The sequence below is a fragment of the Oenanthe melanoleuca genome, chromosome 11 (genome assembly GCF_029582105.1).
Source record: "Oenanthe melanoleuca isolate GR-GAL-2019-014 chromosome 11, OMel1.0, whole genome shotgun sequence".
NCBI classification, from domain to species: domain Eukaryota; kingdom Metazoa; phylum Chordata; class Aves; order Passeriformes; family Muscicapidae; genus Oenanthe; species Oenanthe melanoleuca.
This window is the reverse complement of record NC_079345.1, coordinates 3,219,754-3,243,854: the sequence shown is the minus strand read 5'-3', so window position 1 is coordinate 3,243,854 and position 24,101 is coordinate 3,219,754. Positions and strand designations below refer to the sequence as shown.

Sequence of the window (24,101 nt, the reverse complement as noted above, 5' to 3'; positions counted from 1 at the left end):
TGCTCACCCAGAGCTCAAAATCCCAGGAAAAGAAGATCTTGATGCGGTTACAGAAGGTCCCTGTGACCTGGCTTGGTGGGAAACTGAGATTTTCTGCTTGCACGTAGGCAGGAGGATACTGGCAATTAGGCTGCCTTGTTCTTAGGCTGTGCCAAAATAAATAGTGACATGTATTTACTTCCAAGTCAAACCCCTCTTGAATTTTAGCTCTGGTCCTTGCAGAGTGGTCTGTGACAGAAGTGGGAGGTGAGGAGAGCTTTGGCACGGAGTAGGAAGTAGACAGCAGTGTAAAATGAAAATAAGAACTTGGTAAATCAAGAACTTGTTCTCAGAGTATGATTTAGGCTGGTAAATTACTCATTTTCCCCCTGTTTGACATCATTTTGCTTCTTTACTTGAAAATAGTTGAAGAGCACTTTCAACCTTCTAAATATTTAGGTTAGAGCACCGTGCTGGGCTGTAAAGGTTTGATTCCAGGGGATCTGATGGGACTGCAGGCAGGATAAATGCCCAAGGATAAATGGGACTGCAGGCAGGATAAATGGGCTGGGAAGGAAAGCCCAGTGCTGTCAGTGTGGGGTGATGGCCGTGCTGTTCCCTGGGGATGGCAGGGCACTCCCCTGGCACAGCAAAGCCACACCCAGCCTGGGTCCAGACCCTGCTGTGCACGGTTTAACTCCTTTTCTGCAGAGCCCCATTCAGAACCAGGGGGATTTCTGTGGGGCTGATTTGCATTTTATCAGAGCTGTGTGTTTCCTGCAGAAATCTGAAGAACAGTCAAAGATTTCTCTTCTGAGCATTCCAGTGTGTGTGCACATGCACAATCACATGTGCCTGTGTGTGTGAAAGTGGGAGAAAAGCCTGGGCACTGCTTCTTTATATCCCCAAGGTCACCCCCAGTCCAGGGCAGGATTCTCAAGGGCTGCAGCTGGGTGCTTCAAATCAGCTGTACTGGAAAACCTGTGGCTTCTGAACAATCAAAGGGACTGTTCTGAAGTTTGTATCTGCAAAATCTTTGTTTCACATAAAAAAAATCTTGGAATTCTGTTGACAGATGTGCAACATGGGAGTGGGAAATTGTGTGGGAAGTGCAGAAATTGTGGTGGGAAAGGGCTGAGAGCTTGGATAGGGGAGCCCAGCAAGGCATTCCTCACCTGCAGGGCTGAGGGTTGCTCTAGGATGGATTCTGGGTTCTGCCTGCACCCCTGGAACATGGGTCTTTTTGCCTGCCATGTCCACCCAAAGAAAAAAAAAAAAAAAGAAATGTAAAAGGCTTTGGAGAGAATGGTTTGATCTATTTATTGTACTTTTAGCAGGCATAAAGGTTAATGTTTGGAAGGGCTTCATGTAGACTAAATAACCCAGCCCGCTCTGGATTGCAGTCCATTAACTGCTCCAAAGTAACCTAAGACAGGGAGAAGAATTTGCAAAGCCTCAGCAGAGGCAGAGGTGGGGGGAAATCCCGAGAACTGATATTTTGGGCTTTTTGCCAGAGCATACAAAAAGGGCTGTGTGCTCTGCAGAAAGCCCCGTGCTCCCTTTCTTGCACATGGGCTGCTCAGCAGCACAATTGATGGATTGTTTTGGGATGAGGGATGCTCAGGTACCTCCAAGGTGGCTCCCAGCCACACCAGCTGCCCTTTACAGCCTCCAGTATCTCCTGATCTTGCAAAGCAATAGATAAACTGATAATTGCCCTTTTGTTATTTCTTCCTGCCCTGCTGTGTGGAGTCTGTGCCCTTCTGCAGAAAGGATAAAGGTTGTAAATGTAAATGGATTTTGTGGATAGCCCACATCTGCTTTGCAATGTAAATACAACAGTGAGTAAAGCTCGAGGAGAGGTTTAAGAAGAGATTTGCACAGGGTGCAAATCATCCATGGGGTGGGGTGGGGTGGGGTGGGATTGGGGCACAGGGGCTCTGCAGGGGCAGCACATGCAGAGGAGGAGGGAGATGGGGTCCCACTGATGCATTTCCAGCCTGTGCATTTCAGGGGGGAAAAGCAGTGCCATGTTCAGGAGGGAAACCCCTTCCAGGTGCAGGATCAGCAGTGCAGGCTCACTCATCCCAATAAAGCTGCTCCTGTCACAGCCCTGGCTGGCAGGAGCAGGGAGCTGCCAGCATTTCTAGAGAAACCACAGAGGGCTCAGACACATCCAGAGCCTTTGTCATGCATTTCCTCCACACCTTTGGGAAGGTAAATAAATATTGCTGACAGAGCTGGGCCCTGCTGCCCTTGGGGACTGCAGGCATGTTATCCCCATGTCCGGGTCTCCTCCTGCCCTCCAGCTGCTTTCATTAAAATTTAAACTGCTGCAGGGCAGAGCTGTACCTTGATACCTGTGTGTGTCACCTGCAGCACAGAGCAGCCTGGGGAGGCCACCTGACCAGCATGGCAGTGAATTCAGGGATGTGTCTGCCCATGGCAGCCCTGTGCTTTCTTCCCACCAAACCCTTCCAGCTCTTGGCTCTTGGGATTTCAGTGTCTGGGAGCCAACAAAGTTACAGGGAACTGATGAGTTTGTACAGCCAGGACACCCAGACAGGGATAAATCATGAGATTTAAACGTGGAAGGAGTACTTTTGTCCCTTCTCAAGGGGTCTGTTAAAGAGATGTGGAAATAAGGGTGATGTGGAAATAAGGGTGATGTCCAGTGCTGCCTAAAAAGGGGAGCAGTACTGCAGCTCCTTTGGGGCCACAAGCTTGGGGGAAAAGTGGGAGCAGGAAAATCCGTGGAGATCTTGGGCAAATTGCTGGGGGTTTGGAAAAGCAGGCTGTTCTTGGGACAGGATGGTTTCTAAATGAGCCCTGCCCAGCAGACTCCTGTGCTTTTCCACTGGGAGCAGAGGGGTGCTGGCATCCCCTGAGCTGTGGGGCAGGAAAAGAGGGGCTGCAACAGATGGGTATGGCCAAAGCCTGCTCCAGGAGCAGGGCTTAGAGATGCTCTGAGCTCTCCTGAAACCCCAGGACTGAATAACTCCATGAGACAGAGCCAAGGACATTTTCTGCATTTATGGTTTTCAGCATTTATGATTTTCTGCATTTATGATTTTCTGCCTTTATCTCAGGCTTTAGATTGCAGAGCACTGGGTGTTCCTAGAAAGCTCCTGAGTATTCAAGGGAGGGCTGAGTCCCCAAAAAGCACAGCAGGAGGATGAGCCAGGCCTGAGTGCATCCCACAGCAAACAATCCAGGGGGCTGGGAGCCAGTGCCAAATGCCAGCCATGCTCCCTGGTTTTTTTTTTCCTAATGTGTTCCTTTCTTAGTGTGTTTCTTAATGAAGACACACTCTTGTGCTTTATGAATGAAGGCAAAAGGGAATGGAACTCCTCTCCCTTGGCAGAAGTGGTCACAGTGCCTTCATCGTGGGCCTGGCAGAGATTTGGGGATTGCAATTTGGAGAAGGGAATAAGAGAATTGAGAGGGAGAGGTTGGGATAGGGCAGGAAGGGTTTGTCCTGCTTGGAGGCAGCTGCAGAGGCAGTGGTGGAGCAAAACAGCCCTGGGCACAGGAGGGGAAATTTTGCTTCTCCTTCAGGCTCATGTTTTCAGTTCACTGATGATGTTTTTATGAGGGGAAAGGGGTTTTCCTTGCTCAGTGCTCATCAGCACTGTGAGTTTCTCTTTTCTGGTTCTGCAGCTCCTCAGGGTCTCTCTCCCCCTACCAGAATGTGCTTTGAGGTGTGATCAGGGTTAATTAGAGCTGGTATTAAGCAGCTGAGATTTGGGAAGTGGTGGAGTGACTGAAGGTGCCCAAGGGCTGAACAACAGGTCTTGAAAGCCTCATGGACCAAACTCTGACTTAATCAAACATACCTGTGAAAATGGAACAACTTTCATGAAAATAGAATCCTGTAACAGTAAAAATCTATTTATTCTCGTAAGAAAAGATTCTAAAACCATAAGACTTAACTACACCTGTAAAATCTGTTAACTACACCTATCCTAAATAATTAAAAAAAGAATACAAACATACCTAAAGAAAAACACTTCAACAACCACATATCACTACTAACAAACTAACCAGTCAAACCAAATAACAACTGGCTACCAACCAATTAAACACAATACTTTTAGAAAAACTTATAAATTTAAGCTGTAGGTACTGAAAACACCTTTTTTCACAATTTGGAAAAGTGTGTCTTGTCTATCTCTAATCCAGAGTCACAGTGACAGGAAGGGAATGGGATTAAGGGAAGAAGCAAGGAGGTTAAAGCTGGAAAACTTTAATTAACACTGCTCTCACCTAATGATTCTTTGTGGTGTTTACTCAGCCCCACGAGGAGTGTGAGCTGAAGATAATCGAGCAGGAGAAGGAGGTGGCAGTCCTGCCCCCGAAGGACGCCTGTAAATGCCACAAGGAGGAATTGGCAAGAGCTTTAAATGTAAGGATTTGTCTCTGGGAATGTGGGATCTGCCCGGGGGAAGGGCCTGAGCTGCAAAGTCAGTCGTGAATTGACTTGCAGGCTCGTGGAGTGCCCAGTTCCTCTGTCTTTTTGTGGGATGGATCCTCTCCTCAGAGGGTCCCCACCATCAGGGAAAACCCCAGTGGCTGCATTCTGGTTTCTGACCTCAGCATTTTTTAAATCCAGGCAGAATAGATTTTATCCTTTCTCATTTGGATCCCTTTGAACTTTGTCAGGGTGTATTTATTTTTATTTTCTCTTTAAATACACAGTGTAACCAGAAATTGCTTCTTTCTTTTACTATTTTAATTTGTCATCTATGATATAATTTCTCCTTTTTGGAAACAGACTTTGTTTTTTTTTAATTAACTCGTGCTTACTTTATGGGTTTCTGTGGTGGTTGATGGCAAAATTTTATAGTTTAACATAAAAACAACAGGCAGATCAATTTTTATATATTTGGGACTGAGCCATGAAGATCTTGCCTAGTCTGCTTATAGGGGTTTAACATAAATTTGGCATAATTTATATATAAATTTGATAGAATTTGACATAAATTACTTGACACACAGTTTCCTGTGATGTGAAATGATCGGGCTGGGTTGGTTTTTTTTGCCCTCTAGGTTGATTTACAGGCTGGACTCTCTGAGGTTTCCGTGCTCCAGCGCCGCTCCAAGCACGGCTGGAACGAATTCCAGGTCGAGAGCACAGAGCCAGTATGGAAGAAATATCTGGACCAGGTAAGGATTTTCTGCACAGATCCTCATTTCTTGGCAGAAACAAAACCTGGCTGGCTCTGAGAGTGTGTCTGCATTGAAATATTCAGGGTTTCTACCCCCAGAGCCTTGGAACAGGCTGTGCCCTGGGCACAGGAGCTGCTCCTTCTGCTGGGAAAACCATTGTGAGGCTCCTCTGCAGCTCACTGAGGGTGCAGATAACATCTTCAAACAGAAATGAACCTTTTTATCTCCACACAGCCCACAAATCAAACGCTGCACACCAGGGGCCTGATTGCTGGAGCATATTTATTCCCTTTAAGGCAAGTGATAAAATTGTGGAAGGTTGGAGGAGAGCCAGTGGTAGCTGGAAGATGCTCTGGCTTTGGCCATGCCTCCAGAAAAGGGGCAGCTCAGGGGGGTTTTAGGGCTCTGTCAGTGATCCACCTGTGGCAGGTACATCCATAAATGGTGCCATGTTGACACAATTTCACACCAACTGCCCCAAAAAGCCAGGCAGGTGATATTTGTTATCTTCTCTTTCCCAACTGAGTTATCCTTGAGTTTTGCTTTTATTAACTATTTCTCTTAATATGTCTTTCACCTCCCTTTGAGAGCTGTTAACCAGGCAAGAAGGACCTTCTGTTTGTTTGTTTTTATTTTTAATTTCCAATGATTTGACTGATTTTCTTTCTTCATTAAATTACAAGAATTTGAGTTTCTTTGAAAGGCTTCATTTTTATTTCATGGTTTGTCCCTTTTTTTATATATAATTTATATTCTTTAACCTTTTGGTAATCATCACTAAATCTCTTCAAGGATTCTTTTATTCCTGATAGAAGTGAGATGCTGTTTTTTTGGTTTTTTTTAAGCAGCAGTTTCTCCTACAAGGACACCAAAGGGATTCCTTGGTGCATCTCTGATCCTCCTGCAAATTTTGGTGCCTCTGGTCCTGCACCATTCACACCCTGCCCTTGAGCATCAGCCCTCAGCAGCCCCTTGCTGTGGCTTTTTCCAGCTGCTATTTTTGTAAACATCCCCTCTGCCTCGGTTTTCTAAAGAGAAATGGAGGGACTTTCACCTTTGGATCCAGCCAGGAATAAAGTTAAACCCTGGCTTTCCTGCTGAGCATCACCACACATCTGCTGCACCAAGCAGGCAGATTTATCTTTATCTATTTAATTCCTTTCCATCAATTCCCACAGCAGTTAAACAGAGCTGTATTTTTTCTCAGGTAGGAAAAGGGGCCTCAAAATCTCTGTTTAAAAGTGAAACAAGTGAGCACCTGACTCCCACAGCCCTCGGTCCAGTGAAGATTTGAGCAGATTAATTAAAGAAAAAATGAGAAAGAAGAAGAAAGAGGATTTCTGGTTTCAGATTCTAAAAAGACAGTAATGTTTTTGTTTGTCCTTATTGTGCATCTAAGAAGCTTTTGGGATCAGCTCTGTGCTGTGTGTCTGCAGAGGGGAGCACAGCCTGTGCAAAAAGGGGAAAAGTGGGGGGTTCATGTGTTTTGGTGTGAACTTTGTCCTGCTGGTCCCAAGGCCACTCAACAGGTGGGGCAGGAACTGCAGAAACTTGACCCTGAGGCAAGGAGGGTCAAAAAACCACACAGGAAACAAAACCCCACCTTTCCTGATGGGGTCTGCACCAGCTCAGCTTCAGCACCTCCCATTCCTTCTTGTTCTTGTTTCCTCAGTTCAAAAACCCCCTCATCCTCCTGCTGCTGGCCTCAGCTCTAGTGAGTGTCATCACCAAGGAGTACGAGGATGCTGCCAGCATCACCATGGTGGGTGTCACCTGTCCTTTGTCCCCATGGTGGGTGTCACTTATCCCTCATCCCCACGGCTGTCACCTGTCCTTTATCCCCATGGTGGTGTCCCCTGTCCTGCCCCCACCCCATCTCTCTGTGCCACACCTGTAACACCCCTCTGCTCTCTGTTCCCTGCTCTCTGTCCCCTGTTCTCTGTTCTGCTCTCTGTCCCCTGTTCCCTGCTCTCTGTTCCCTGCTCTCTGCTCTCTGTCCCCTGTCCCCTGTTCCCTGCTCTCTGTCCCCTGTTCCCTGCTCTCTGCTCCCTGTTCTGTTCCCTGCTCCCTGTTCCCTGTTCCCTGCTCTCTGTCCCCTGTTCCCTGCTCTCTGTTCCCTGCTCTCTGTTCCCTGCTCTCTGTTCCCTGCTCTCTGTTCCCTGTTCCCTGCTCTCTGTCCCCTGTTCCCTGCTCTCTGTTCCCTGCTCTCTGTTCCCTGCTCTCTGTTCCCTGCTCTCTGTTCCCTGCTCCCTGCTCTCTGTTCTCCCCTCTCTCCTCTCTGTTCCCTGTTTTCTGTTCCAGGCTGTGCTCATCGTGGTCACCGTGGCCTTCATCCAGGTGGGTTGTGCAGAGCTCTGCTCCATGCCCAAGGCTCTCAGGAGAGATCTCTGCTGTAACCTGCCCTTCTTCTCCCTTCTTTGAAAGGAATATCGCTCGGAAAAGTCTCTGGAAGAGCTGCACAAGCTGGTGCCCCCCGAGTGCAACTGGTGAGAGGTGGCTGCAGCAGGACTGAGAGGGGCTGAGAGGGGCTGAGAGGGCAGGGCCAGCAGGAGAAGAAAATTATTCCAGGCTGTTGTGCACATAATGGAGGGGTGGCACCGTGAATGGGTGCAGCTCCAGGTGGCAGGAAAAGGGATGAAATAATCAGTATTATTATTAGAATTATTAGAATTTTTGTTTAATTATTCGGATAAAATTAGAAATAAGGAGTAGGCACCCTGTGGAATTGAATAAATTCAAGAGACAGGAGGGTCCCAGAAAAATCCTGCTCTACATCCCTGCAGCATCCTGCACGTCACTGTCTCCCCAGGCAGGGAAAACCTCACCTGTGTATATATTTTTTTGCTTTAGGGTAGTTTTTCCCCCCAGGAGATGGGCACAAAGCAGCACCTGAGTGCAGGTGCAGGTGGGATGGGGTTCCTGTCCTAGCTGGTGCTGCACACAGGCACAGCCAGGTCACAGCCCATGGAGCAGCTGCAGGGGGGATCAGACACTGCTTTCCCTGTGGCTTTGATGTTTGCTATCAGGGCTGGAAATTACAGGAAACGTTTTTCCCATTCATGTCGTTGCAAATCAGTTTTGTCACAGCCAACAGAAATAAGTTGTGAGGCTCAGGGAAGCCTTGCCCTGCCAAAGAGGTGTGAGGTTTTCCTTTGGTCCAAAGTTCACCCTGCAGCTTACAAAACCCATGTTGGTTCTTTATTTACTTATGATATGACAGCAGAAGCATCCAGCTGCCTGGAAGGCTCCACTTTGAATGCAACAGTGGAATGCCAGGGGTAATTCTAGCTTTAAAAAGCGTCTTTTTAGGTTCAAGAATCTGCAATTCATTATTTAAAGCATGAAAGCACAACTTGTTATTGCTCCTCTATTGTATAAATAATGTTTAAGTCACTCCTGAAATGTAAATCATCCAGAACCTGCCCATCTGTTTATGAATTAAAAGTGAGCCCAAACTGAACATAATCCTCTGCTCATTGCTATGAAGATTTTCTGTTCTTATTTACATTGGAAGATCTTTGGGGCAAAGCTTCTTGCTTTCCTGCCAGCCACATTCCCAAGCTTGCAGAAGGAATAAAAACCTCACAGGCCTGGTTCCCTTTCTTCTTTTTTTTTTTTTTTTTTTTTTTCATTTGCCTCGTGCAGCCTAAGGGAAGGAAAACTGCAGCACCTTCTAGCACGAGAGCTGGTGCCTGGAGATATCATCTACCTGTCTGTGGGTGACAGGGTTCCTGCAGACCTCAGGCTCATCGAGGTAAATACAGCTGGAAACCAGGGAAATGGGAAATTCCTTGTAACACTGCCAGAAATGCACCTTTTTAATTAGGTTACAGATCTGCTGGTGGATGAATCCAGTTTTACTGGAGAGGCTGAGCCTTGCAACAAGACTGATGGTGTCCTGCTGGAAGCTGGGGACATCACCACGCTGAGCAATGTGGTTTTCATGGGGACCCTGGTGCGGTACGGGAAGGGAAAAGTGAGTCCTGACATCACTGATCGTTCACTACAGAGTCTCTGGGTGTGGGCATGGAGTGGCAGGAAAAGGGGATTGACAGAGGGCAGGTTATGTTGGATATTGGGAAGGAATTGTTCCCTGGGAAGGTGGGGAGGCACAGGGTGCCCAGAGAAGCTGTGGCTGCCCCTGGATCCCTGGAATGTCCAAGGCTGGACAGGACTTGGAGCAACCTGGGAGAGTGGAAAGTGTCCCTGCCATGGATGGGGTGGAACAAGATGTGTTTAAGGTCCCTTCCAACCCAAACCAGTCTGGGATTCTTTAGGTTTTCCCACCTCTATCTCTGTTTTCCCCTTTTTTCAGGGCGTGGTTATTGGCACAGGTGAAAATTCCCAGTTTGGCCCTTCCAACCCAAACCAGTCTGGGATTCTCTAGGTTTTCCCACCTCTATCTCTGTTTTCCCCTTTTTTCAGGGCGTGGTTATTGGCACAGGTGAAAATTCCCAGTTTGGCCCTTCCAACCCAAACCAGTCTGGGATTCTCTAGGTTTTCCCACCTCTATCTCTGTTTTCTCCTTTTTTCAGGGTGTGGTTATTGGCACGGGTGAAAATTCCCAGTTTGGCGAGGTGTTCAAGATGATGCAGGCTGAGGAGGTAACACAGTCCCTGTCTGGGGAAATTCTGGATGTCCTGGATGAAAGTTTGTGAGCAGGAGCAGTCCCAGGACTGGGTTCAGTTCTGCTGTGAGTGAGGGACACCAAAGTGCCTGACACAAGGACAGGACAGGCTCTGATGTTGGAGGGCTGAGGGTGGGAAAACACAGAGCAGCACAGGAATCATGTATTGACAGCCAGGACAGAGTGGGCCACTTGTTCTGGGCTGACCATCATCTCCTCATCCCACACAACAACCAGAGCAAAACCAGTGATCTCTAATTTTCCCAGACTCCCAAGACACCTCTGCAGAAGAGCATGGACAGGCTGGGGAAGCAGCTGACCCTGTTCTCCTTTGGGATAATTGGTGAGTGGGATGCAGGCTCACCCTTGGCATCCCTCTAGTTCTAGGGCTGCTCCTCCAAAAACACTCCTGGGTCTGGGCTAGCTGGACTCTGGGGGTTCTGAAGGAGAGATTTGGGTGCTTCTTTGCATTTTTAGTTGTACAACACCAGCTGAAACAGGTTAGAGATGTTTTAAACCTCTTGTAAATCAGGTCATTTCCCTCCCACCCCCAGGTTTGATCATGCTCATTGGCTGGCTGCAGGGGAAGCCTCTGCTCAGCATGTTCACCATTGGAGTCAGGTGAGCCCTTTCCCCTTGGATTTCCAATGAAATGTCCCAGGGAATTCCCTGCTCAAAACAACAGGCATTTCACATGTGAGAAGTTGAGTAAAACCTTTCATAAATGCATATTTCTCCTGCTCTGGCAAAATTAATGTGAGGTTTAAACAAAACCAAGCTTGAGGGTTTATCTAATTTTGTGAATTGTTATCTTGAAAATCTTCACTGGCATCTCTACCTCATCCTGCTGTGAATGCCCTTTCCTATCTGTGCTATGGGTTTAGTGGGAGTGTACCAACAGCAAATATTGCTCTTTGCTATTCCTACTGGATTTACATCTAAAAAAAATGAATGCACATCTCATACACCATAAAAAAGCATTAACAGCTTCTTAATCAAACACAATAAAAAAATGTTCCCAGTAGTGCCCATAAAACCTGTTAACTTGGTGTTGTCATGGCTCTAAAATCAATTTTTAGAAAAAGAAGGGTTCTATGGAAATAAAAAAAAAATCCCAGGTGAGGAGGAAAACTGACTCAGGGTCACCTTCCTGCCTCCCAGGAGGATGTGGTAGCAAAGAAAAGTGTTTAATCCTGAGTTTTGGAGGGCAGATTATGGTTTTGTAATGTCTCCTGGATTACATTTTGTACATTCCCAGAAGCATGCAGAGTTTTCCAAGGAATATCTAATATTGAATATACACTGTGGCTGGATTTTTCAGGTGTTGCAGGTTCTGCTGCTGGGGATATTTGGGGAGCTGGTTCTGTCCCCACACTGTGGGATAGGAGAGGAGGTGAGGGGCTGCATGTGGCCAGGAAGAGTTAACATGTGAGCCCTGATGCCAGGGAATAGTCAATTCCCATCCTCAGGAAGTTAAATAAATGAAATGAAACCCAGCCTCTAAATCCCTGCTTAGCCAGAAATTCCTACTCTTTGGTAATGTAAAGAGAAACAGCTACTCTGTCAAAATCACCCAGGAGAAGGTGGAAGGGCTGGATAAATATCCTGCTTTTGTATTCCCAGTGTGCCAGCAGTCCCAGTGGTCATCCCCTTCAGACCCTTAGGAAAACTCAGCCTGGCAATGTCCCTTTGGCACCTGTGGGTCAGTGCCTGTGGCTTGGGGCCCGTGTTGAGGCTGTTGTGTCTCTCTGTCCCCAGCCTGGCTGTGGCTGCCATCCCTGAGGGCCTTCCCATCGTGGTCACTGTCACCCTGGTGCTGGGAGTGCTGCGCATGGCCAAGAAAAAGGTGATTGTGAAGAAGCTGCCCATAGTAGAAACCTTAGGTAAGGCTGCCAAGGGGCCTGCCAGGCTCCAAAATCTGAGCTGGAGCCTTGGTCTGATCCAGAAAAGTGCATTTGGAATAGGCTTGCTGGGATAGAGCAACCCACTGGGAATTAAATGCATTTTCTGCCCTGTGCTTCTCACCCTTTTCCCTTATTTTGGTGGTATGGATATGGGCACATGCTGGGAATGGTGCAGCCCACAGGGAGCAGAGCCCCTCTGCAGACACACATTGGGTTAAAATCTTTGTTTCTCCTTCCTCTCCATGCTGTGGGATCCTTCTGTCCACTTCTTCAGTGCCTGGCTAAAAAACCTGCCATCCCCTTCCTGCCAAATCAAGCTTGGCAGCATAAATAAAGCCATTTATCCTTCTGCAGGCTGGTGGCCATCTCCCTGCTATCCAAAAAGTCACTGAGAGGGACAGAGGGGACCTTGGGAATCACATCCTCAGAGCTGCAGGGCACAAGGAACTGGGATGGAATTGTTCTTCAACCTGCCCTGATGTTTAATTTGTCCCTTCCTCCCAGGTGGCTGCACTCCAGGCTTTGCTGGGTCAGGAAGGAGACACATGTGCACTCACTAAATGCACAATAAATACCAAACCTGGTCCTGCAGTTCCCAAAATCTGCTGCACAGCTGGGTCCTGCAGCTGAAACTTGTCCTGCTATTGTTGGAGCTGCCCTTGTTTGTTCTGCAGTTAAGGAATCTTATCACCCTGATTTTATTGTCTCTGCCCTGACCCAGGACATGTAAAACAGCTTTTCCCTCTGAGGGAATTTGTTCTGGTAGGGCTGCACCCACAGAGGTGGAACTGCAGGAACAGCCAAAACTGCCAGTGAAACTTCTGAAAAGGAGAAAAAGGAAGCTCATCCATTCCTATCTTTCCTCCCCTTCACCAGTGCAGTTCAAACATTAGTGAAACTTGCTCTCCCTCTCCTCAGCCTCACTTCTGGGCTGCACTATTTATCAGTTCTGACTGAAACCACCCCTGTCCCAGGTTGCTGCAATGTCATCTGCTCAGACAAGACAGGCACTCTGACTGCCAACGAGATGACAGTGACACGGCTGGTGACCTCGGACGGCTGCCAGGCTGAGGTGAGGACCAGGAGAGGGGTGGGGCAGGAGAGGGATGGACCAGGAGAGGGGTGGGAGAGGAGATGTATGGACCAGGAGAGGGGTGGGGCAGGAGATGTATGGACCAGGAGAGGGGTGGGAGAGGAGATGTATGGACCAGGAGAGGGGTGGGAGAGGAGATGTATGGACCAGGAGAGGGGTGGGGCAGGAGATGTATGGACCAGAAGAGGGGTGGGAGAGGAGATGTATGGACCAGGAGAGAGGTGGATCCGGCAGAGGGGTGGATGAGGCTGAGGTATGGACCAGGAGAGGGGTGCAGCAGGAGATGTATGGACCAGGCAGAGGTAAGGACCAGGAGAGGTGTGGGGCAGCAATGTATGGACCAGGAGAGGGATGGAGCAGGATATGTATGGACCAGGAGATGTGTGGATGAGGAAGAGGTGTGGATAAGGCAGAGGTATGGACCAGGAGAGGTGTGGATGAGGCAGAGTTATGGAACAGGAGATGTGTGGACCAGGCTGAGGTGTGGATGATGCTGAGGTGTGGATGAAGCTGAGGTATGGACCAGGAGAGTTATGTGTGAGGTTCTCAGACCTCCAGAGCTCTTAGGCTCCTACTTCGTTGGGTAATCTTCTAAATAAGCAAAGCAGCTAATAGTTAAAAAGGTTATTTATTACAAAGCACATCTTATTACAAAGCACATCAGTCTCAAAGGGCAAGCAGACAAGCAACAGCAAAGCAGTAGCAATAAGTGAATGGCTAGAAGCCAGAATGGCTAAAAGCAGAATGGCTAAAAGCCCTGGCAAAAGCCAATGGCTAAAAGCACCAACTCTCCCCAGTACAAACTCTTATATAGGATTTTTCCAACAAGCTAAGACACAAACCCAAACCACCACTCCTTAACCTATTAGAATTCCAGTTTCTTAGCACCCCAGGTTACATATAGAAATACACATATACCCTATCTTGTTCTATCTGAAAAATGTAAGCAATATTCCTATTATAGCTCTATTATGTCTAAGTCCTGTCTACATCTGTGGGCCTGGAGCCTCTACTGAAGATATCAGTGTGTTTCAACCTTCACTAGAACTCACTCTGCTACTCTGGCATTTGAAACCTTTCACTTACTAAAAGCATTAGAACTCACCCTAAAATTACAACTTACTAACTTTATGTGTGAGTGGCTTGATATACTTCAGTCCATCCAAAGGCTTTAATTCAATCCCTGCACTTTGATTTCTCTCTGAAGGATTCAGAGACACCCCTGACTCACTAACCCCAAGAGTTATGGACCAGGAGAGGTGTGGATGAGGCAGAGTTATGGATCTGCCAGGAATGCAGGTTTCCCTGCTGGAATCCAGCAGCACTGAATTTCCCTTTGGTTCACTCAGACCCAAACCAAGCAGTTTCTTGCACATCCCATAAGCAGAAGGGATTTTTGCAGCCCTGGATGAGCAGAGCTGGGGCTGAGGGTACAAAAACTGCTCAGAGATGTCCATTGGCATAACCTGCTGTTCCCTGCAATTGCTGTAAATACTGAAACCTGCCACTGACCCATCTCCTGGAGGAATATTTATTAAAAGAGCAGCTTCATTCTCTGCTTGGTTCATTCCTCTCTGTGCAAAATGAGGGAAAATGCAAAATGTGAGGCAGAGACAGGGCAGTCAGACAGAGGGCAGGGCTTGAACAAACCCAGTGATGCCACTGCTGCCAAGGATCTGCATCTCTCCCCTGAGCTGCAGGAGACTTCTGGAATCATGACAAGTAAGTTCCCTATAGCATAAATTGGCTCCTTTTGTCCCTAAAAAGCCATTTTAATGTGATATTGTCACTCTCTGCAGCCTTTCCTGTAAGCATTGCTGTGAGAGAGAAAGAAGAACCCCTGCACTCCTTGAAAATGAGAATTTTCTAGAGAGCAGCCCCCTGCACACATCCTCAGTCCAGTCCTGCCTGGCAAAGGGGAAATTTCCCATTTCTCTCTCCCTCCCTCAGGTCAGTGGGGTGGGCTACAATGGAGAAGGAAATGTTTATCTTCTGCCATCCAAAGAGATCCTGAAAGAGTTTTCCAACATCTCCATTGGGAAACTTGTGGAGGTAAGTATAAATTATGAACCAGCTTATCCTAGTTACACCCAGTTTTCAGTTGCACAAATAACCTTGGATAATCAGTGTGGAAAAAAAACACTTTTGTAATTCTAAAATGGACTGTCTTGCTAAAACATATGGAAAGACTGAGTGAGATGTAATTGCTGAAGCTTAGAAGTGAAAGGCAGTGATCATAAGACATTCAGACCCAACAGCTTCAGGAGTCAATGATATTCTGAATAAAAATACAATTCTAGCAGAAGACAGACCAATACATTTTACCACGTTCAGGTTTTTAATGTGCACAGTTTGTAGACATTAGCCAGCTACACAGTCAGTTTATAAATTTATTGTGAGGTTCTCTGGGTTTTGTGTCAGCTTTATATAAAATTTTGAACATTCAGCTGGAGGCTAAAGTGAGTGTTTGGGTGGTGAAATGATTTAAGCTGGAATCTCAAATGGAGATTAGGCCTTGTTTTATTCATACTGCACATTAGAAACAATAGTAGGAGAGACTGAGCTTCCATTTTCATGATCTATCAAGCTCATTATATGTTTCTCATGTTTTCTTGATGTTAATTTATCCAAAGCATAATACTTTACCAAAATATTGGTGTTTGTTATGGATGAAGTGGCTTTAGAAACACAAGGACTGATCTCAAGTGATGCTGCTGTGGGGAAATCTTTTCCCAGAACTTTTGGGAAGTGGCTGCTTTCATTCCCCAATAATTCCTTCATTTAAAGAGATGAAAAAGCTGTGACTTCAGCAATGACAAGAGCAGCCCTTGTGAACCTGTCCCTTCCTGCAGGCTGGCTGTGTGGTCAATAATGCTGTCATCAGGAAAAACAGTGTGATAGGACAGCCCACAGAAGGAGCTCTCATTGCCCTGGCAATGAAGGTAAGATCCTTAGAGTTCAGCATTTCCTGCTATTGAAATAAATAAATAAACAAACAAGAGCTGGATTTGTGAGGTCTGGCAGCAGAGTGGGACTGCTTTAAACCCCCCAGAGTGATTTCAGTCCTCCCTTGTCTCCTGTGCCCAAGGTCACTGAGTTTCCTCCCCAGTCAGCTTTAGCCATGGACAAACACTTTCCTTGAGCTGCTGTGCTGACAGCCATCACTGTTTGGTTTGTTAATCCTGCATTAGGCTGGCTGATGCATTTCTTTTGTGCCTTTTTTATATTTCCTGCCCATGCCAGTTAAGAGTCCAGGAGGAAGACAAGAGTTAAAAATGGGCAGGAACAGGCCAGGCCAGATTGCACAGCAGAGAGTCACCCTCATTTTGGATCATCTGCTGACTTTTACTTTTTCCTAGTCATGATTATGTAAAACAAGATGTTTTTATGAATATTGCATTCACACTCCTGGGCAGAGCTGTGAAACACCTCTGGGTGTCACCTCAATCAGTGTCACCCAGCCTGCTGCTTTCACCTCCAGCTTTTTAACTCTAGCACTGAAGTCATGATTTTTTTTTTAAATTTTTCCTTTTTAAACAATGTCATTTCATTTTCCCAAATTCTGAATTAAATCTTCCTCTCACTTTGGAATTCAGTAGCCAAGCAATAGCAGAATATGAGGGATGTTGCTTTCCTATTTTTGTTTTTAATGTTTTGCTTTGGTGGGAGCTGGGGACAAAGGTGACCACGAGCAGCTTCCAGTCTCTCCCACTTCACCTGGAACACCCACACTCTGCTGGAGCAGGAGTGCACTGATTTGGACTGAAAGGTTGTGTTGTGAATTGCTTTTTGAGTCTCATTCACCTGGAAATAATTCAAAACCACACCCACGACTGACCATTCTGTTATTTGCTATTTCTTTTCTTCTTTCAAGTAGAGTTGCTGAGAAAATAAACCCAGAAATCTGCTCAGCCCATTGCTTTGCCACAGATCTAGGGAATGGTTGTCCTTTGACCCAAAGCCTCACAAAAAGGCAGGGCAGCTCCCTAATTCTTTAAAAATTTATCAGGAATCAAGCTTCAAACTCCAGTTTAATTTATCCTACATCAGACACACCAAAAGGAAAAAAATGCTTTGAAATATGAATTTTGCTCTCCTGTTTTCTCTTGAGCTCTGTGGTATCTGACATCCTGAAACACAGTCAACCCTTGTGATATGGAAAATACATCCAGGTTTTGGCAATGCCCAGCCTTACAGTGCTCTTTTTGTTTTACCCTGCTTCAGATGGAATTAGCTGACATAAAGGACATTTATGTAAGAAAGAAGGAAATTCCATTCAGCTCCGAGCAGAAGTGGATGGCTGTGAAATGCACACTGAAAAATCAGGTAAAGCAAACAGAGGCAGGGGCTGGTTTCATGTTTCTAATTGTGCACCTCAACAAAGGGCATGAAATGGTATCTCTTCAGCAAATAATGTTTTCAGGAGTTAACTATGTCAGGAGAAAACGGAACAAACCTCAGAATTCCCGGCTTGGGTGGATATTTAGCTTGTAAAACTGTGTTTGAATGAGAGGAGGGAATACTTCTCATACAGTGGTTCAAGCAGGAAAACAAAAGCTTTTCAGAGATACTGACAGGGAGAGAGGGGTCTGGGGTTTGGGAGGAAAGGTTGGCCCTTTATCCCTCACTGGGGTAAGGAGATAATTTTGGCTGATATTGTGCTCTGGTTTAAAAACTCACCAACCTCTTCATTACCATGCTGTCTGTGAGGGCTGAACATGAAAAATGGCCAGAGCAAAAATATCCCATCCCATCCATAATATATGCTCCTGGGCACCTCTTGAAACAGGTAAAAGAGGAAACAGGATCTTTTCTACCTACAATTAAAGACTAATTCATTTTAAATGTGCTCCTTTATTTGGATGAATTGTATTCTCTCCTTGCTTTAAAGGATCAGGAAGATATTTACTTTATGAAAGGAGCATTTGAAGAAGTTATCCAGCACTGCACTCTGTACAACAGTGGTGGCATCTCATTGTCACTCACACCCCAGCAGAAAGCCCTGTACCAGCAGGAAGAGAAGAGGATGGGCTCCTCAGGACTTCGAGGTCAGTCCTTGTGGCATCTGAGGCTATGGGAGAGCAGCAAAAAGGATAATGCAACATAGTTCCTTGTGTAATGGAAAAGTGAAAAAGAGAGAGCTTTATTTAAAGAAACACTACTCTTACACAGGGTAGTTTGTGCAAAATAGATTAGAAAAGACTCATTGGTCCAAGAAGGCAACAGCTCTTTGAAAACATGCTTTCTGCAAAACAGCACATAGTACACAGGTGTTTAATCATTGTTATAATCCAGCAGGTGTTTAATCATTGCTGTAAAGGGCTGCTTTCTTGGCTCCCAGTAGAATCCAATGGCAAGTCCTTACTGCCAATGTCCCTTAAGCTTACAGGTTATCTGGCCTAAAACTTTCCTGCTCTGTTGTGGTTAGAGTGGGCAGAGGCTCAGACCTCACAGAATCCCAGAATGGTTTGGGTTGAAGGTATTTTAAAGCTCCTCTCATTGCCACCCTGCCATGGGCAGGGACACCTTCACCACCCCAGGGTACTCCAAGCCCTGTCCAAACCTGGTCTTAGACACTTCAGGGATCCAGGAGAAGCCACAGCTTCTCTGGGCACCCTCACAGGGAAGAATTTATTCCTAACCTCCAATCTAAATCTCCCCTGTTTCAGTTTGAAGCCCTAAGTTCCTCAGTTCTTAGCATCACTGACACCATCTCTTCCCAACGCTTGTCAGAGTGCCTTAGGTCTGATAGCTGCTCTTATTTTTTTATTTTTATTTTTTTTTCCCTGGGTTTAAATTAGTGGGGTTGAAAGGAACTAAAAACAAGCACTGGGAATGTGAATGTTTCTCTTCCATGGACTGCTGTGATTGTCTGGGATACACTCAGGGTGATGCACTGAGCTTTGTGCTGGGCCCGACCTAAGCACTGCTCTGCCAAGTTTTGTTTTTGGAGAAGACAGCAACAAGAAGCCACTTTGAAATGAGCTCCACACATGGCTTTGGGCACTGAGATTTCTGTCTGAAGCTCAGTTCAGCCCTTTGTTAGGCCCAAATCTCCCAATGTCCTGATGCCAGCTGCCTGTCAGTGCACAGCCCGCAGGAGCCTCACACACGTGTCACCTCCTTCATCAGCAGAAACATCCCCTCAGAACATCTCAGACATTCACACAGCAGCACAGACACCCTTCCCAGGCTGCAAGGAGATGAGAACAAGCCTTGGCAGCTGGATCTGGAGGATGCTGTAGTTAATGTACAGATTCCCCCACCCTGTGTCCTGTGGTTAGGAACTCCTGTGCAGCGCTTGATTTACAATATCCAAATCATCTGCCCTTGTGGCAATGGCAAATTACTGCTCTGAAGGGAAGTGATTAACTCAGGCAGCTGCTGCAGCTTTTGATTCCATCATCAAAGCAACACTGACATGAGCCTCTGGCAAAATATCCTTGAGTGATTTCAGAATGATTGAATGATAACGGGTGTGCACCAAGAACAGAGACAAAATGTTCAGAGCCTGGATGTTTACATGATGGGAGTTTCACTGCTTTAACTGAATTTACATTTCACATTTTTAGGTTTTAAAAGAAGTGTAAGTTTTTGCAGGAATGCTATTGTTTAACTTAGTAGTTTAATAGTGTCTGGTTTAACATAACACTGTCCAGATTTAATCCATCTGCAATTAGGGAAGACGTGGTAGACAGCTTAAAATTAGAAAGAAAGAAATCCTAAGAGAAACATGTCAAACAGAAATGCTTCTCATTCAGAGAAACTTATTTAGTGGACTGAATATTTGTGTCTATATAAGACCTGATTGTAATGGCTAAAGATCTGCTTTGATTGACTTTTTCTGCTGGAAAAAAGGCAATTTAATATCTTCTCTAAATATTCCTTTTAAAGCATCATCATTGACAATTTACTCTTGTCCTCTTTTTTTCTCCTCTGTTACTAGTACTTGCTTTGGCTTCAGGTCCAGAACTTGGCAAACTAACATTTCTAGGTCTGGTTGGAATAATTGATCCCCCAAGGGCTGGAGTGAGAGAAGCAGTTCAAGTCCTGTTTGAGTCTGGTGTGTCAGTGAAGATGGTCACTGGAGATGCCCTGGAAACTGCTGTGGCTATAGGTACCAAAATTTGCTGCTTTCCTGAAGGTCTGGGGTATGTCTGTCACATCAATCAAGTGTTTTATCCCTTAATAATCAACTTAAGCATCATTTTTGTGTTTGCAGTAGAGGCTTTAAAGGTCACTGAGTTTTTGCTTTTCCATTGAAACAAACATTAAATGGAATATAGAGCAGCTATGAAGTCTGGGCCAAATTCCAGTAAATTAATTCCACTATTTTACCACCAGAAATGGCAAAATCTCAGTGTAAGGCTCTTAAAAGACACAGATAGCATTGCTAGGATTATAGAACCCACTAATATTTAGAGTGTGAGTATCTCTTTTCTTTGCAGGACAGAATATTGGTCTCTGCAATGGGAAGCTGAAAGCCATGTCTGGGGAAGAGCTGGACCAACTGGCAGAGGCAGAGCTCTCCTCCACTGTCCAAAATGTAATGGCTTTGACTACACAAAAAAAACTTATTTCCAATAGCTTCCATCTAATCTGATTTTACATTTTGTCTTGTTTTGTTTTGTTGTTTGTTTTTTTCCAGGTTTCCATTTTCTTCAGAACAAGTCCAAAGCACAAACTAAAAATAATAAAGGTACTAAGAGCCTCTGAAATTCATGGTACACCTCACAAAAACAAGGGGGAGGGAGCCTCAGTTCTCTGGATGATCTGGTCTTCCCCAGCAGCATCAGCTCAAACTAAAGGACTGTAAAACCCCAGCTAGAGCACTGGCACTGTTTCTCTGAAGGTATTGGCTGTGGAATTGGATTTGATGATCCTTGTGGGTCCTTTCCAACTCAGGATATTCTATGATTCCATGATTTCATGATTGTTCTTGCAAGTCTGAGCCTTGCAATAAAACTAGTGAGGTGTTAGCAATTATATCATCGGGAGAATGATTTCTGAGGGTTTTACTCCCCTCTTCTAACACCTGCTGGAGTTGTGAGATTCCCTATACTCCTGAAAAACCATTCTCCTCATTCTTAGTTTTGTGCCGAGTCCGTTCTACCCTCAGAGCCAAACAGAGCTGATCATTCCACACAAAAAGAGCAAAGCAAACAGCACAGACTTTTTTGAGACTGCCAGCATGTCTTGTCCATGTTCTGGCTCGGGGTGCTGTGAGCTGTCCCCTCCCACAGGCCTTGCAGAGGGCTGGAGCTGTGGTGTCGATGACGGGGGACGGCGTCAACGACGCGGTGGCGCTGAAATGCGCGGACATCGGCATCGCCATGGGGCAGGCGGGCACGGACGTCAGCAAGGAGGCTGCCAACATGATCCTCGTGGATGATGACTTCTCAAAAGTCATGTGGGTCTAGAGGCTTCCTGCCCCTTCAGCTCTCTTCTGGCTGTTGTGTGAGGAATGGAAGTGGAGAGCGCCAAGGTGGCACTAACTCATCTTTAGTTGCATCCATGGCAATGAATTTCCTTCTAAGCCACCTCTCACCTGAAAGCCCTGGGTCCTCATTGCTGTAGCTAATTTGGGATCTGAGAGCATCTAGAGGTCTGGGTAGATCAGAGCTTTTGTTGGTCAAAATTTGGACTCGATGATCCTGGAGGTGTTTTCCAACCTTTCTGATTCTCCCTCCTGCTCTGCCTCATCCAGGAAAAACATACTTTGCAATGCTCTGTTGGTTGGCAGCAAGAGAGAGGGTGGGCAGGGTACAGTGAGTGTATAAATAGGTCTCAGGTCTGCTTTATGAACCAAAACCTGGCCACATGACCCAGGTTTGCAGATCTACTCGTTGATAAAGGAATTGTACGTGAGAAGCTGCACTGACAACTCCTCCTGAGCTGGGCTCTGAATTTCCACTGAAATAAGGGCTCCCAAAGTCAATTTGTGCTTTGAGTATCACAGGGAGCTCAGTGTAAAACAGTGTGAGTGCTCTTGACTTAACAAACTCTCCTCTGCCTTCCAGGAATGCAATAGAAGAGGGAAAGGGAATATTTTACAACATAAAAAATTTTGTCCGGTTCCAGTTGAGCACGTAAGTTCCTGCTCACTTCAGCTCCTGCAAAAGCACCTTGGGGGTGAGGCCCTGCAGAATAATGTTCTGTGCTTTGCAGGAGTATTTCAGCTTTGAGCCTAATTACCCTGTCAACAGTGCTCAACCTACCAAATCCACTCAATGCTATGCAGATCTTATGGATCAACATCATCATGGATGGGCCACCTGCACAGAGGTATGGAAGAGTCCAGTGAGGAAAATAATTTTGGGTTTAATATGTCTGAATTTGGCCTAGGAGCACAAGCTCAGTATTTCCTCAGCAATAACCATTAAGGGTTCAATAAGCTGCACTTTTTATATTATTATATATTATTATGTTCCCTCCTGGTCTTTCAAAAAGCACTTCACGTTTACTTGAGGTTTTCTGTATTTTCCATTTTTACAGTGAAATCACTTGCCTATTTAATTTTTTGGCCAGGAATGGCCTGTTATCCTGAAAGCATCACCTGCTGGTGGAATGGCCAGGGAATAGTGGGGATATCTCCCAAAATCACAAGACTTAGGAACATCATCCAACTGCTAATTACAACTACAGCTAAATGCAGTTACATCCTGCACATTATGCACACTCTCACATTTAGCTCTCATTTTGGGCTGGGATACTGAGCTGATGATCTAATGTTATTTTAGCAGCTCAATATGCAGAAAAGACCTTTGGTATCAGTGTCATGGACAAATTTGAGCCTTATGTCACCTTGTTTGAATATTCATGCTGTATTCCAAAGAATTGCATCCTCCAGCTCCCTCCTCTCAGGATGTCCATTTTGGGACCCCCTGCATTAATTATCACATCCCTCTGCTTCTCTTGGAGGCAGCTTGGGGGTTGAACCTGTTGACAGGGACACCATCAAGCAGCCCCCCCGGTGCATCACAGACACCATCCTCAGCAAATCCCTGATCCTGAAAATCTTCATGTCAGCATTCATCATCATCAGTGGAACCCTCTTTGTGTTCTGGAAGGAGGTGAGGGAGATCTGCACACAGATCTTGTTTCCATCAGGGTGGGGGGGGCACAAAGTGAGGGCAGTTTCTGAAGGACGTGAGAAGGATTTTCTGGAATCCATCCCATGGGAAGGATCAGTGTGGGCAGAGGGCTGAGGAAGCAGGGTCAGCTCCCAGCTCTGCCCCTGCATCCCTCTGCTACCTCTAATTTGGTCCTTCCAATCTAGAATGGAAACCTATTTCTTGATGTGGCATCAGTACTTCAAGAGACTTTTCACTTCTAGCTTTCCATTTTCCCAGCAGAAAATGCCAAGTACAATGGATTTCTGTTGGTACTTTAAGTTTCAGCAATTTAATTTAGAATGTTCTTTACTCAAAGTCCACACCAGTTTGAGAATTTAAAATACAGTTGATAAGATCATCAACTTTAAAATTAGCAGAGAGAACTGAATGCTACCCATAATAGCTAGAACGAGATTTACTCCTTTGTTTTACTACCCTTTGATTTGACTGGGCTCATTAAAGGGAACATTTAATTCTTCTATTTTGTAAGGTTAAACTAACCCCTGATTTTTTGTGTACTTCCAGAACCCAAAAGGGGGCATAACTCCCCGAACCACAACCATGACTTTTACCTGTTTTGTGTTTTTTGACCTCTTCAATGCCCTGACATGTCGCTCTCAGGTGAGATGGCTCTGTCAGCAGTAATTTCTTGTCTCAAATCACAAACATAAACATTAGAATACCAGCATTTTGCATAGTAAGGGCTTTTTAAATGCTATTTAAAGCAGTATGATTTTTATCAACCTTTTATATAGATAAAATTATCTATCACGGTTCAAGTGCAACTATGTAGCTCTAAATGTTTATGTAACTTCAAAAGTAATGGAGATGAAATATAAAGAAACAGGGGGACATTTAGCTCCAACAGAGATTGGGAAAAGTTACTGTTTAATTTTTTTTCCCCTTTTCTAGACAAAGTTGATATTTGAAATCGGATTTTTCCGAAACCGCATGTTCTTGTATTCTGTGCTTGGGTCGTTTTTGGGACAGCTGGCTGTTATCTACATCCCTCCACTACAAAAGGTCTTCCAGACAGAGAATTTAGGAGTGTTAGGTAAGTTGCAAAATAAGTAATGGTTTGTTTTGTTGGGTTTTTTTCCTTAAAGTGACTTTAGATGCTGTTCCCAGTTTGCTCTGTGAGCTCCCAACACATCAACCACAGCTCCTGCCTCTGTGTATTTACACAGAGCTGTACCCAAATAGTAGTAGTACTT

The 24,101-nt window shown here is 45.6% G+C and overlaps 1 protein-coding gene across 2 annotated transcripts in view; it reads left to right on the top strand.

Moving 5' to 3' along the window:
- ATP2C2 (ATPase secretory pathway Ca2+ transporting 2) overlaps positions 1-24,101 on the top strand; it is a 29,038-nt gene that overhangs the window by 4,213 nt on the left and 724 nt on the right. The window contains exons 2-26 of one of the 2 annotated variants that reach the window (XM_056500475.1): positions 4,274-4,384; positions 5,029-5,145; positions 6,821-6,910; positions 7,450-7,485; positions 7,573-7,634; positions 8,794-8,902; positions 8,975-9,124; positions 9,684-9,752; positions 10,043-10,118; positions 10,330-10,396; positions 11,534-11,658; positions 12,654-12,751; positions 14,723-14,824; positions 15,625-15,714; positions 16,997-17,098; positions 17,664-17,820; positions 19,719-19,889; positions 20,221-20,318; positions 20,421-20,471; positions 21,016-21,182; positions 21,793-21,861; positions 21,941-22,057; positions 22,698-22,845; positions 23,413-23,508; positions 23,800-23,941. In XM_056500475.1, coding sequence (XP_056356450.1) covers positions 4,274-4,384; positions 5,029-5,145; positions 6,821-6,910; positions 7,450-7,485; positions 7,573-7,634; positions 8,794-8,902; positions 8,975-9,124; positions 9,684-9,752; positions 10,043-10,118; positions 10,330-10,396; positions 11,534-11,658; positions 12,654-12,751; positions 14,723-14,824; positions 15,625-15,714; positions 16,997-17,098; positions 17,664-17,820; positions 19,719-19,889; positions 20,221-20,318; positions 20,421-20,471; positions 21,016-21,182; positions 21,793-21,861; positions 21,941-22,057; positions 22,698-22,845; positions 23,413-23,508; positions 23,800-23,941 — 2,620 coding nt within the window. Of the gene's footprint in view, positions 1-4,273; positions 4,385-5,028; positions 5,146-6,820; positions 6,911-7,449; positions 7,486-7,572; positions 7,635-8,793; positions 8,903-8,974; positions 9,125-9,683; positions 9,753-10,042; positions 10,119-10,329; positions 10,397-11,533; positions 11,659-12,653; positions 12,752-14,722; positions 14,825-15,624; positions 15,715-16,996; positions 17,099-17,663; positions 17,821-19,718; positions 19,890-20,220; positions 20,319-20,420; positions 20,472-21,015; positions 21,183-21,792; positions 21,862-21,940; positions 22,058-22,693; positions 22,846-23,412; positions 23,509-23,799; positions 23,942-24,101 lie in introns of those variants that run through there. The other variant, XM_056500476.1, reaches the window with a different exon arrangement.